We start from the raw sequence: 13,182 nt of genomic DNA on the forward strand, positions 1-13,182 counted from the left end.
ATTTACGGCAGAGCTGGCCCATTGTTAGGAGAGAGAATCGCTGCCAGCCTTCCCGTCGGTCTGGTGTCCTCTTCGGCACCGCTACTTTTATGCTATTATTTCCTATATGTACATATTGTATAAAGCTTTTCGTCTCCTCTTCGGCTGCTCCAAGGGTCCATTTCTCGTCTTCGACCCCGAGTCGCACTACTAATGCACTGTGGTTTAATGCCATTTACATCTTCTGTACCACAACACCTATCACACCTATCCCAACAATAAACGAGCAAGGTATACTGAGTTGGCATGAATTTAAGTTGGAAATGCAGTACAGTTTAGATGAACATGAAGGAAGGGACATGAGCACAGTGTTTGTGTGAGCAAGCACTAATGTCAACGGTTCCATTCTCCCATCTCAATCTGTGAACTATGCTGAAGGTTTCAACAAGACCTCAAAAATGCACTCCAATACCATTTGTGCTTGCTAAGCCTTGCATAAAGCTTCACCAGCACCACAACAAACAAGATGCCTACATACCACAAAAATCCTAATCAATTGCTTGACTCTTGACTTGCGCTAACCTCGTGGCAACATACACATATGAAATTTATTACCCTTCGCCAAAAGCACAATTTAAGATCTTCTTGGGCACTCCATAAAACCAAACAGGGCTTCCAAGGCCTTCAAAATAGCACTTGCACTATCAAGGTTTGCCCTTGCACTATCAAGGAATTTACCTACCACGAAACATACAGTTCAGTTCATATGCTTCCTAAATGATCATTTTTTGCTTCATAACACCGATCAGGTGACCTCAAGTAAATCTTGTCACATCTGGATCAGCTTCAACATTGACGCTTTACAACTAGTTAGGCAATTCTAAATCTATTGTAGCTGTCTGGTACGATCCAATAGCAGCACAATATATAGCTACACTACAATACTGTGTGCCAACAAAGACTGTACTGAAGAATCGGAGTACTTACCTCGAGAAACCTGCACTTGACTCTGTGTTCTGTGTTGTATACTGATTAAAGCAGTAGTCAAGGACAGCGTACAAAACATCGCAACACCAACACGGCAAGCACTGTCATGAGCACAATTATTGAGAGATCCAATTAGCAGCAACTTATACTATGCAATTTTGACCCCACGGAAACTGTCACGCAAAATTCCAGCTGAGAAACCGACCGAGGCGGGGTTGAGCGCGATTAGAAATTGAGAAAATGTTCTAGGAAGAGACTTAGGAGAAAAGTAGAAAGCGTCATGCAGATTTCCTTACGCACACAGTTGGCCATTTCTGGAAACAAAAAATACATATTCCCCTTTTAAAATTACAGTTACTGTCCAATTCACTGGGCAGCATCAAGGTCAACTACAAAAAAAATTTTGGGCCCCATAAATAGCCTAGCTTCAATTAGTGCAAGTATATAGTAGCCTCAATGCAAAAATTTATATTCGGAATTCAATTTGATATTTCACAAAAGGCTCTCAAAATCGGACGTTGCTATCAAAGTTGGAAGAATAAAAATCTGCACTGCAAATCACACTGGAGTAAGAACACCATGAGATATTCCGGCATCTAACAACTACTACTGATTAGGAGGCACCCACGATGTACCATCTGCATGCATCATCAGCTCAGATGCCATTTAAAGGGTGTTAAACTGAAAATTATACAATAAGCTTCGCCACCATTGTTCCAAGAGTGCATATACACTTATAACCAATTTACCGAAGTAAAACTTCTTCAGAGGTCTCTGTGCTTGCTTAAATAGCGTATTAGTTTTGGTATGGCTAACTAATAATAATAATATTTGGGGCTTTACGTGCCAAAACCACTTTCTGATTATGAGGCACGCTGTAGTGGAGGACTCCGGAAATTTTGACCACCTGGGGTTCTTTAACGTGCACCTAAATCTAAGCACACTGGTGTTTTCGCATTTCGCCCCCATCGAAATGCGGCCGCCATGGCCGGGATTCGATCCCGCGACCTCGTGCTCAGCAGCCCAACACCATAGCCACTGAGCAACCACGGCGGGTGTATGGCTAACTACACCCTATACCAAAAATTGTGCTATTCATTTGAAAGTAGGCTGGGAAACAATATGGCAGTTAGAAAGTGTGGTGTACATCAAAAGTACATCAACAAAGGTATTTTAAAGGAATTCTTTGTCGCTAATTTATCTGCGTTCCAAGTTGCCAAGTTTTAGCAGGATCTGTTTCTCTCTTCAGAAGATGGTGTGATAGCATGAACTGTACAATGAAGTTTCATGCCTTTTCGCAGCTGCGCAATGTAAATCTACCTTCCATGTTTCGCACTCCTCTGCACTGACCCAAGTCGCTATCTTAGGCCGGAAGCAGCTGAAGCATGTGGCCCAAGATCAGCAGCACCAATTCAAAAGAATGTAACTGACTAGGCGGCACCATACATTCAAATATTTGCACTGCCCAACAACCTTACACAACAAACTTGTCACATGGAAAACTAAGGTTAGGGAATTACACACACATTTGAGTGAATGTGCTGCATTATGATATTCAAAACATGATATTTAGGGCAAACTCATCCTGGACATTCTAGTCAGCTAATCATCGTTTAAGAGCAGCTCCCTGCATCTGTCACTAAAAGGCTTTGCGCCATTATGCAACAAGGAGCAAACCGCACATTTACAAGCTGTCGTTTCAGTTCCGAGCATGTCTACCAATACTTAACGAGTGTGATCAGCCAAAATAAACATCAGCAGTCGCTAATGATGAACGTTACTGATGAAGTTTTGAAGCCAACAGGGCACAAAAATTTAAAACGCAAATGAAAGTAGTGGGTCATACGTGTTTATGGTTGGAATCGCTATGCTACCCAAATTGACGCACGAGAAGATGAAACCTGAACTCCACACTATTGCTAAAAAAAAAACCGGAAATGTTTCCCTCTCCCATTAGGTGTAAACGCGAGTCTGCAAAAGGATGCCCTGGGAGAAAACGAAATAGAAAATGAGAAGCAAAACCGGGGAGGGTGGGGGGGAGGAAAGGGCAAGTAGCTAGAAAACGAGCGATTTCCGTCGCCCTCCTCGTTTACGTAGGCAAACTAGCCAGCGTGGCAGCAGATGTTGCATATCGTCGTGTCAGCGTGACGTCACCGCCGCAGGGAAATCACGAGACGTACGGCCCGCCCTCATAGGCGCCTTTGAACATTCCCTAATCCTAATGGCTCTCTCGTAATATACAAATGCAAGGGGGAAAACAAAAGGCTTGCAGCTGCCACTCGCCTCTGCGTTTTCCTCCTCACCCTGGAACGAGGCACACGTAATCTTGGCCCCCCACCACCACCACCACCCTTCCCTCCCCACCCCCGCACCACAGAAACGAGGGCCGCGGCGTTTACGTGTCTCGAAACCCTCAGGCATACTCGTGGTTCTAGACGCCTGCCTCGCTCGGCACAAACGCGGGGGGCCAGCGAAATAAACCAAACTGCAGGTAAGGAGGGCGGGACTGGAGGAGGGGGAGAGGGCGGAAGTATCCAAATCCACAGGATGCCTCCACCACGAGGAGCTGTCGGCCACGATGAAGAAGGCACCGCCGCCGCCGCTACTTTCGCCGACGTCGCCCTCGACGGGTACTGACACGAAGCCGCCGGCGGCGGCGACGGGCGACGCCGTCGCCAGCCCCCGCCTCTTCCTAGCGTAGCGCATGGGCGCTGTCCGGTCGGGCCGCACGCAGTGGTGGCGGCGACGGCATTGCACTGCTCGCCGCCAGCTCGCGGCGCTGAAGAACTGGCTCGCAGGACGTCGCACGCACGCCTATGGAATCGCTAGGGACGCACAATGCACACGCGCTCGCCTGCTTTTTACAGCAGCCGCGCATAAACGAACACGCGAATCGGCAGAGAGAGAGGACACGGGAGAGCAATCGCAATCTGCGCCAAACGGCGCGGGCGGCGGCGGCAGCAGCAGCAGCGGCGATCGTGACGTAGAGCAGAGAAGCGATGACGTCAGGCGACGTCGACGCTCCTGCTTCGACCGGAGCTGCTCGCCCTCCCGCGAGGGGGAGGGAAAGAAAAAAAAAAACACAGTTGTGAGAGCTCGCGCGTGCGGGAGGGCCGGCGAGTTTCGTCGGCCTTCGAGGAATGCCATCTTTACACATCGCGTTCACCTTCCATCTTCCCCTCTCGCCCCCACATCACCCACGCAGCACCCTCTCCGGCCGCAGTAGCCGATGCCGCGTCGGATGCCACTTTTTTTTTTTTTTCGTGAGGGAGAGCGGGGAAGGGTCTTGGTCGCCGGCTAGCGAGTGACCCGTTTCACGGGACGAAAGGGAGAGGAGGAACGCCTTAGCGACGACGTCAGCGACCGCTGCGCCGCGTAGCGGCAACACAGTGCCACGGTTTATTGCGTTTTTCTTTATTTTTTGGGGGGGTGACGACCAATTTAGTTGCCGGATCAACCCACCGCGGCAAATGAGTAGCAGAAAGAAAAAAGCCCCTCCCCCCCCCCCCCGGGATAACACTTCGCGTTCGAAAACGGCGCGCCAAAAATCGCGGTCAGCGAATTTCCGACAGACGCGTTTACGCTCGGCCTTCCTCGGCACTGCTGGCGTCGGAAGAATTGTCATTAAACCACTGCGGGCAACGCCACCGTGCTCGGACAACAATAATTGCTCCAAACACGGTCGACGCGCGGGTGGTCCCGTGTGGGAAAAACAAAAGAAAAAAAACAGCCGTGATCAATGAACAGCCGAGAACTTCCTCCATGCAGCAATAACCGGCAACAGGTACAAATTGAAACGAAAGCCCCCCCCCCCCCCCTCACAGCCTCTACCTCTTCCCACCATTCTGATATTTTCGACGAAGGAAAAAAAAGACGAGACTGCGTGGTTGGCCAGGGTGCGGGTGGTCGCGCAATTTAAGAAAGAATAATCGGATTCACAATAACCACCCCTCGCCACTGTCATACATGCGTCCTTGTCATACATGCGTCCAACTATTAGCGCAGAAACTTCAAATAGCTATGTGTCGCCACTTAAGCCCAATAATAAGTACCTAAGCGCAAGGAGACGCTAATAAGGAACTATAGTGCGCCATGTGCACTTTAACAGCACCGTTACGAATACGCTTCCCCAAGCTGCCCATGCGCGGATGACCTTATTAGGCGTAACGCGCTAAAGATAGTGGTAGAACCGCAATTCTGCGATGAAGTACGGTTATAAACACACGCTATCGGAATTCAAAATGGGTCAATCATACACGAGTGCAGGCTTCACAAGTTGCGAAAAATACAATAGCGAAAAGCGCATCGCGACAAGCCCACTAACCCTCTTACTTCCCCCGCAGCAGCTCCGCCCCATGACGTCATGAATATTTTGACGGCGTCTCCTGGGCCATTAAATGAAAAACGGACTAATATAATAAGAATGCCGTTTTGTCCTAGACACGCTTTGATGATAATGGAAGTCTTGAGACAACCGGACAAAAAGATGGTCAACAACGAAAACGAGCAAGGAGAAGCGAAAGAAAGCTTTAAAAAAAAAAGAAATGGATGTCGCAAATGAACATTAAGGAATTCAACGAAGACAAAGACCGTCCGCCCGCGCTGTACCGGGGCCTCACCATTCATTCGGGAAAACTCAAATTCCGCTGCATAAGCTTCGTTAACATGAACCCGACGCACCCGCCGAGGTTGCTCAGTGGCTATGGTGTTGGGCTGCTGAGCACGAGGTCGCGGGATCGAATCCCGGCCACGGCGGCCGCATTTCGATGGGGGGCGAAATGCGCAAACACCCGAGTACTTAGATTTAGGTGCATGGTCATGGCAGATGGTCGAAATTTTCGGAGTCTTCCACTGCGGCGTGCCTCACAATCAGAAAGTGGTTTTGGCACGTAAAAACCCTATCCATAATTTTAACTGAACTCGACGCGGTCGAATTAAAAAGATTATGGGGTTTTACGTGCCAAAACCGCTTTCTGATTATGAGGCACGCCGTAGTGGAGGACTCCGGAAATTTTGACCACCCGAGGTTCTTTAACGTGCACCTAAATCTAAGCACACGGGTGTTCTCGCATTTCGCCCTCATCGAAATGCGGACGCCGTGGCAGGGATTCGATCCCGCGACCTCGTGCTCAGCAGCCCAACACCATACGCGGTCGAATGGACCCAAGCGCTCCCTGACCGCGTTTACGAGCGTCTCGCCAAGTGAATTCACCAAACTCGACGCTGGCTCGACCCTACTACCTCGCGTTTTACTCGGCGCAAGGCCTTCAGCCCGACAAAGCCGACTCGACCCACCTTCGTTAGGTGTATGTAAACGACGCCGTTCTATCGCTCTTGTTAATGTCTAGTTAACATTTTTTTTTTAATCGTTAAAAATCGACTACACTTTGATCTTCATTTTCTGCTCTATAAATGAACCGATTACTGCGAAATTGACGAAGAACAAAAATAGTTTTGAAAAACACTTTACCAGTCTCAACTCGGGCTCCCACCCCTCTAGGGGGCTTTCTGAACATGCTCCACCCGGACACTGATCCACTCTGCCCAGATTGCGGCACTGAATTTGGCTCATAAAGTCACATGGCCTGGCAGTGCCCTGTGTTACGGGATTTTAACCGAGAAAAAGACTAGACGAAGGCCATCACAGACCCGAGACAAGACGTCCACACCTCCTGGCTGTCCAGAGGGCCCGTGAACGAGCGCAGAGGCATAGCCTCTCTGTTCCGACATCGGACTAGCCGTTGGCTAGTCCGATGGACTAGACAACGGCCCCCTGCCTAGCTCCTCGGGACCCCAATAAAGTCGTTTACTACTACTACTACTACTACTACTACTACTACTACTTCTACTACTACTACTACTACTACTACCACCCGTCTCAACTGATCCTATTGTTCCTCAGCATCCCTTCAAAACGCCACGTGCGAGTCACCGGAACACGCGCCGAAAGTGAAACGCCTTCCTCCCGGTCAAAGGGAAAACGAAAAGAAGAAAAGCACGCACTGCTGTCGTTCAAAAAGGAGGGCAGGTGGTACGTACCACTTTCTCTCTCTCTCCCACACACACACTCGGCGTCCGGAGGAAACTTTCCCGGCGGCAGGGCAAGCAACTACGCAGCGTCCGAAAAAATGTAAACAAGTTGCTGCTGCCGCCGCTGCGCAGCAAAACACCAGGGCGTTGTCGTCAGCAACGGGTTAAACGACCGACCGGGCCGGCACTGCTTGCGCGCGGGCGAGCGCGCGCGCGAGGCGATGTGTCAATCGGTCTCACCGCCGCTGTCAACACACGACCGAGGCGCACTTTGCCACCCGACGCCGTCCTCCTCTCTCTCGAAACTAGTTTGCGCTCCGCGCCATCTTGCAAGAAAGGACCACCTCAAAAGTAGTTCCCCGCGGCACACCACCCTGGATCGCAACGAGCTATGGAAAGAAGAATGATAGGTGTAACGTTAAGGGATAAGAAAAGAGCAGACTGGGTGAGGGAACAAACGCGAGTTAATGACATCTTAGTTGAAATCAAGAAAAAGAAATGGGCAGGACATGTAATGAGGAGGAAGATAACCGATGGTCATTAAGGGTTACGGACTGGATTCCAAGGGAAGGGAAGCGTAGCAGGGGGCGACAGAAAGTTAGGTGGGCGGATGAGATTAAGAAATTTGCAGGGACGGCATGGTCACAATTAGTACATGACCGGGGTTGTTGGAGAAATATGGGAGAGGCCTTTGCCCTGCAGTGGGCGTAACCAGGCTGATGATGATGATGATGATGATGATGATGATGCACCTGTATTGTGCCCGCGACGAACAACGGTTCCTATTACTTTGCAGGGTGGCCTAGTGGGGTTATAGTTGGCGGTTAATCGTAAAACAACGGCGCAATGGTCCACGTAAACAGGACGCCGACGGTCGCTGAGATGCTTGCCCCGATTGCTGCTTGAACAGAAAGCCCAAGTGTCTTCCCATCTTGCGTCGCATTCCGGTTTACAACGGCAGTGGCTTCGTGTTAACGTACCTTCATTCTGTATGTATATAAGAGCTCCTTGCCTAAATAAAATTTCCAGTTGCTAGTGGCTCCCCCTCTTCCTAGTTGCTCTCTCCCTTTCTTCCTCTTTCTATTCCCCTTCCCCCCAGTGTAGGGTAGCAAACCGGATGCTGTTCTGGTTGACCTCCCTGCCTTTCCTACTTTTTTTTTCTCTCTCTCCAGTTGCTAGTAGCGCTTTTCCATCACGAAGAAACAAGTTCGGCGCATATAATAGATGGCTTTTAAGGTTAGTAGGGAGTTTTAGGGTAGGGGACGCAAGCCGCTTGTGCACGCAACTAGAGGCCACTGTACTGCGCATGCGCGGACTCCTGAGTCTCCGTCTGCGCAGAACCGTCGCTCCTAGTTCTTGCGTACGCATGCCGATTGCGTCCCAGTGTACGTTGAGAGGCTTGCGTTCCCTAATCCAGAACTCTACTACGACAGCTATCTCTAAAGTGTCTAATTTGCACAGTTTTAGATCAGGGTGTCCAAGGAATGGGTAGGCAGCGCCCGTCTGCGTCCCGTTCACGTACTAAATCACGCTCTGACACACAATGCTGTGATACGACAATAAATAATTTAACGGGCGTCGGGCGAAGCAGACGACAGTGCGTGACCGGTACACAATATCTCGACGGCAACGGCCCTTCCCCATCTGCCGACCTCTCTACAGCGCTGCGGTTAAATACTACGAGGTGGAGCGCAGTGCGGCGAGAATGTACCGGTCACGTGCTCCGCCAATCCAGCAAAACGAAGGAAAAGTTTCCCGGAGCCGGGCGGCCTGCCGAGTCCCAACTACCCGGCGAACGCTGTGCGCCGCTAATCTCTCCGTCGCCCCCTTCACCGAAAAGCCTGGGCAGGGTCGGAAACGAAGGCACTTAGCGGCGGACAATGGGCAAGCCCTTCGTACTTCTCGCGATTCTTCCCGAACTGCACGGGAAGAACACAGCGAAGTGCGCAGTTGGCGGCGCAGCGAGAGGAAGAATTCCTAGAAAAGAAAGAGAGAGAACAGGAAAGGGCGGCGTGCGGGAAAGCAGCGGCGCTTCCTCGAAATACGCCTCCAAAAGGCTATGTTGCTAGTGCCACTCAAATGTGTTGACCGGAGCTAGTGCGTTGGCTTCGGCACCGCAAAATAACGGGAAGACGGAGGGCCAGCCAGTCCGAAGGCGACAACGCGGCTCCTCGAGATTGGACTGCGCTCCGCCAGCCTAGGGAACAATCGATGCTGGAACGTCGCAGAAGTCACGTATGCCCTCCCCCCTCTCTCTCCGGCTCTTCCCACACAACCTTACCGAACGGGAGAGAAGGCCCATGCAGCATTTAAGGCTGGTAATGCGCGATACGGGATAGCACGTTGGTCCGTCCGAGTATGCGATTTGATAGCCTTTATTATGATGAAGGCCTAACACGCGGATTCCGAAACTGCCCACGGGGAGGGGGGGGGGTGCTAACCAGGGGCACCGTGAATGTTAGCTCCGAATGAATTTCTGGCCACTGGGTGTTCTTTCACGTGCACGCAAAGCGCGGTAAACGAACGTTATCGCGCTTCGACGTCACACCCCCTCTCATCGATACGGTCGGAATTCGAACTCGCGAACATAGTCGCAACGCCATAGTCACAGAGCCGTGAAGGCGAGCCACAATTGATTCCAACGAAGGCAAATACTCAACGGCGGTAACGGCTAAAGTTCTCATCCTCCTCATCAGTACTCATCCCATTGCGCCCATTTTGATTTAATAAAAAAAAAGTAGGGTTTTAGTAGCAGCGCGCGCCAAAACTCCTGCAAAGACCACCACCGCGCACCCACTGCATGAGCGGCGCTTCAAGGTACGAACCAGTCGCGTAGACGTACTAGCGAAGAGGTAGATAAATAATTTTCACGCCCTCGAAGTCGGGGCGAATGGTCGTCCTTCGTATGAATCGGGGAACGACCGCGCACCGGGAGGGGGGGGGGGGGGACAGTTCGTTGACACGTGCGCACCCCTCCTCCTCCTCCTCCTCCCACGAAAAAAAAAAAAGCCTCCGTGCAGAGGCACCGCAGCGCCGAGAGTACGCAGCAGCAGCAGTAGCAGACGACGCGCAGCAGACGACCGCCGCTGACTGCGCAACGCGGGGCAGCGCCCCGAGGCGGGGGACGACGCGCGATACAAAACGCAGCGCACAGACCCCGAGTGTCCGCAACTACGCCCCACGGGTAGCAGCGTGGGACGTAGTTGCGCGAGGTGGAAAAAAAAAAATAAAAGGAGAGGCGTCATCCACCTAACTGAAGCGGTACACTACAGGAGTAATAGTTTGCCTCCTCGAAAAAAAAAAAAAAACCAGCTCGCGGTTGTTCTTTGCGAACGGAAACCTCACGCAGCGTAACGAAAATACGGGCGCTACTGCAGTTAAGTAAACGCCACGCAATAGCCGATGCTTACGCAGCCCGATTCAAAGCAATAGAAATAGGATTTGTATTTTGTATCGCCTGTTGTCATCAACCGGAGAGCTCGCTCACCAAGTGGAAGAAAGACCAGGCAGACGCTGCAAGCTTTTGAAACGAGACTCGCTACTACAAAGCAAGGTATGGGGGAGAGTTGGGTGGAGGGAGAGGAGAGTTGGAGGAGGAGGGGGAAGCAAACGGCGCCTTCGCGAGCGACGTAGCCCGAAAAGTGGTTCTTCGTGAAGAAGCGAAAGGGTGGCACCGAGGGAGCACGGCTCGGCGCGCCAAGGCCTCCGACGAAGAGAGCAACATGCTTCGCAGGCGGCGGCAGCCGTCCGCGTCGGATCAGTCGCGAGACAGGCACGTGCGGCGCACGTGCTGAAAGCGGCAGAGAGTCAGCAGCGGGGAGGGCCGACGAGCCTCCCCCGTCACGGGGCCGCGTCGATTGGGCGAAGCTAACGCGCCTGGTAACGCAGTCACTTGGCAGCTTTCCACGGTGTTGAAAGTGAGGGCTCCCCTGGTAGAAGGCCGACGCTTGGGCGCTAGTTCGAAAGACGCGCCGCTCTCGAAAGCGATTGAAATTAAATTGTGGGGTTTTACGTGCCAAAACCACTTTCTGATTATGAGGCACGCCGTAGTGGAGGACTCCGGAAATTTGGACCACCTGGGGTTCTTTAACGTGCACCTGAATCTAAGTACACGGGTGTTTTCGCATTTCGCCCCCATCGGAATGCGGCCGCCATGGCAGGGATTCGATCCCGCGACCTCGTGGTCAGCAGCCCAACACCATAGCCACTGAGCAACCACGGCGGGTCGAAAGCGATTAAAAAAAAAAAAACAGTGGGGCGGTTGAATTGCTTCTCTTCCAAAAACCACTGCCGCTTATGCACAAAGTGAACACCACTGTCGAGCAGGTGCTTAAATAAAGGTACCAAACTAAAAGGTACGTACCAATACTTAGATTTGTCTAGCTTTTGCAGATGCTCCCGAGAAGTCAACAAAAAATATCGAGGTGCCAGTTTAACAACCCTACGTGGTCCCCGACCGTCGACGGCAGCCGGGTAAGCCAAAAACTTCGCTACCCCGGCCCCACCCCCTCACCGGATGTTCCCGGCGAGTCGCGACTCCGGAAAGAAGCCATCCCACACTAAGACGAGCGGAAAAAAAGCGCACACCACAATTGTTTAATATTGGTTGGGGGGGTGGGGGGTGGAAGAGGCTTGCTCTACCACCCCGGGAAATTCGAGGGGCGTGCGATGCCAACACGCACACTGGAGGAGAGCAGGACAAAGAGAGAAGGAGATTCTTGATGTTGGGAAGGAAAGGTTGGGGTAAAGTGCAGCGCAGTAACTGTCTCTCAGCAGAGGACACCTCAACCGCGCCGCACAGGGGGTAGGGAATGAAAGTAGGGGGAGAGAAAGAGCACCCCCAGGACAAAGCAACGTGCAGCGACGATCGGAGAGAGAGGGGGGGGGGGAAGCACAGCCCTACCGCGACGCGCCCGTGTGGGGTTTGTGCGTTCGGAAACAGCGTTCCGAGGCCGCAACGACGAACGCCTTCAGGCGCCGGGCAAGAGGAGCAAGCAAGGGACACGGCCACCACAAAAGCCACCACAAAAAGTACTACGCAGTCCCAGCGCGCGCCCGCGGGCACTTCAAAGGTCAACGCATTCCACCGACGGCCTTTCCCTCTCGCTCACTTTTCCCTTCCTTGCTCTGTCCGCGCACTGCGCAGAAGAGCGTGTACGCGTGCGTCGCAGAGACGTCGCATTCAAAAGGGGACACGAAACGCGCGTTTGAAAGTTAACAGTAAATTCGCGCTCGCACGCGTGCAAATGCGCAAAGTGACTTCGGTGAATTACGACGCAAGCGTGGGAGACACGATGGAACACGTTAACGTCGTGTGTACACCTATAGTCGGATACAACTTTAGAAAAAAGGGGAGGCCCCGCCCAGATGACCGAAGCGGCGAAGTCACCGGCCGTCCGGCGCATGACGTCGGTCCAGAATGCGCGCCCATTGGTGCACCCGATGGATGGATGGATGTTATGAGCGTCCCCTTTGGAACGGGGCGGTGGCTTGCGCCACCAAGCTCTTGCTACTATGCTGCCTAATATCCTACCTAGGTTAACCCATGAGAACAAAAAAACACACTATGAACTACCACGTCCAAATTTTCTGATACCCTATTGCGAACTGTGCTTTTGTACGTCTCCGTCCTTTGTCGTTTCCCTACTTTTCTTCCACCAATCCTCCAATCGCCTCTTACTGATGTCTATTGCGGAGCCTCGGAGGAGTAAACGCCCCCTTTTTTCTAAAGTTGTATCCGACTATAGGGTGCGATCATGTACGCGTTTCAAAATAGAACGGAGGCAGTCCGTTCTTTACGTCACGAAATAGGCGGTACGTTCCGTTCCGTTCGTCCGATAGCAGACGACACGGAATGATTGACAGCAGATATCACGTCACATTGACGTCATGGCGTTCGGCACGGTTCAAATTGACGAATTTTGTTTGATTCGGTGGAACGAACCGCCTCCGTTCTATTTTGGGACGCGTACAAGATCGCACCCCTAGTGGGCACGTCCATTTCGTCCGCTGCTGGGGGAGGGGGGTATTCTGTAAGAGTCCACCTAGTGGACTGTCCATTTCAACCGCCGCTGATTGGCTGGGGCCACTCGTCTCCTCCTCGCTTGTACATCTCCATCCAATCAGCAAAGGCCGAAATGGACGGTCCACCTGTAAGAGTCCACTAGGTGGACTCTTACAGAATAC

At 51.9% G+C, this 13,182-nt stretch overlaps 1 protein-coding gene across 8 annotated transcripts in view; it reads right to left on the reverse strand.

The window, feature by feature from the left end:
* LOC135899836 (eukaryotic translation initiation factor 4 gamma 1-like) overlaps positions 1–13,182 on the reverse strand; it is a 142,686-nt gene that overhangs the window by 100,506 nt on the left and 28,998 nt on the right. For 2 of the 8 annotated variants that reach the window (XM_065429212.1, XM_065429210.1), the window contains exon 2: positions 967–1,007. The exons of 2 other annotated variants lie outside the window; for them this stretch is intronic. Coding sequence is in view for 5 of the 6 variants with exons in the window: in XM_065429210.1 (XP_065285282.1) it covers positions 967–1,007 (41 nt within the window). In the remaining variant the exon portion in view is untranslated. Of the gene's footprint in view, positions 1–966; positions 1,008–1,262; positions 1,281–3,517; positions 3,866–13,182 lie in introns of those variants that run through there. 4 more of the 8 variants (XM_065429206.1, XM_065429205.1, XM_065429207.1 and 1 more) reach the window with 4 other exon arrangements.

Source organism: Dermacentor albipictus, chromosome 2 (assembly GCF_038994185.2).
Source record: "Dermacentor albipictus isolate Rhodes 1998 colony chromosome 2, USDA_Dalb.pri_finalv2, whole genome shotgun sequence".
NCBI lineage: Eukaryota > Metazoa > Arthropoda > Arachnida > Ixodida > Ixodidae > Dermacentor > Dermacentor albipictus.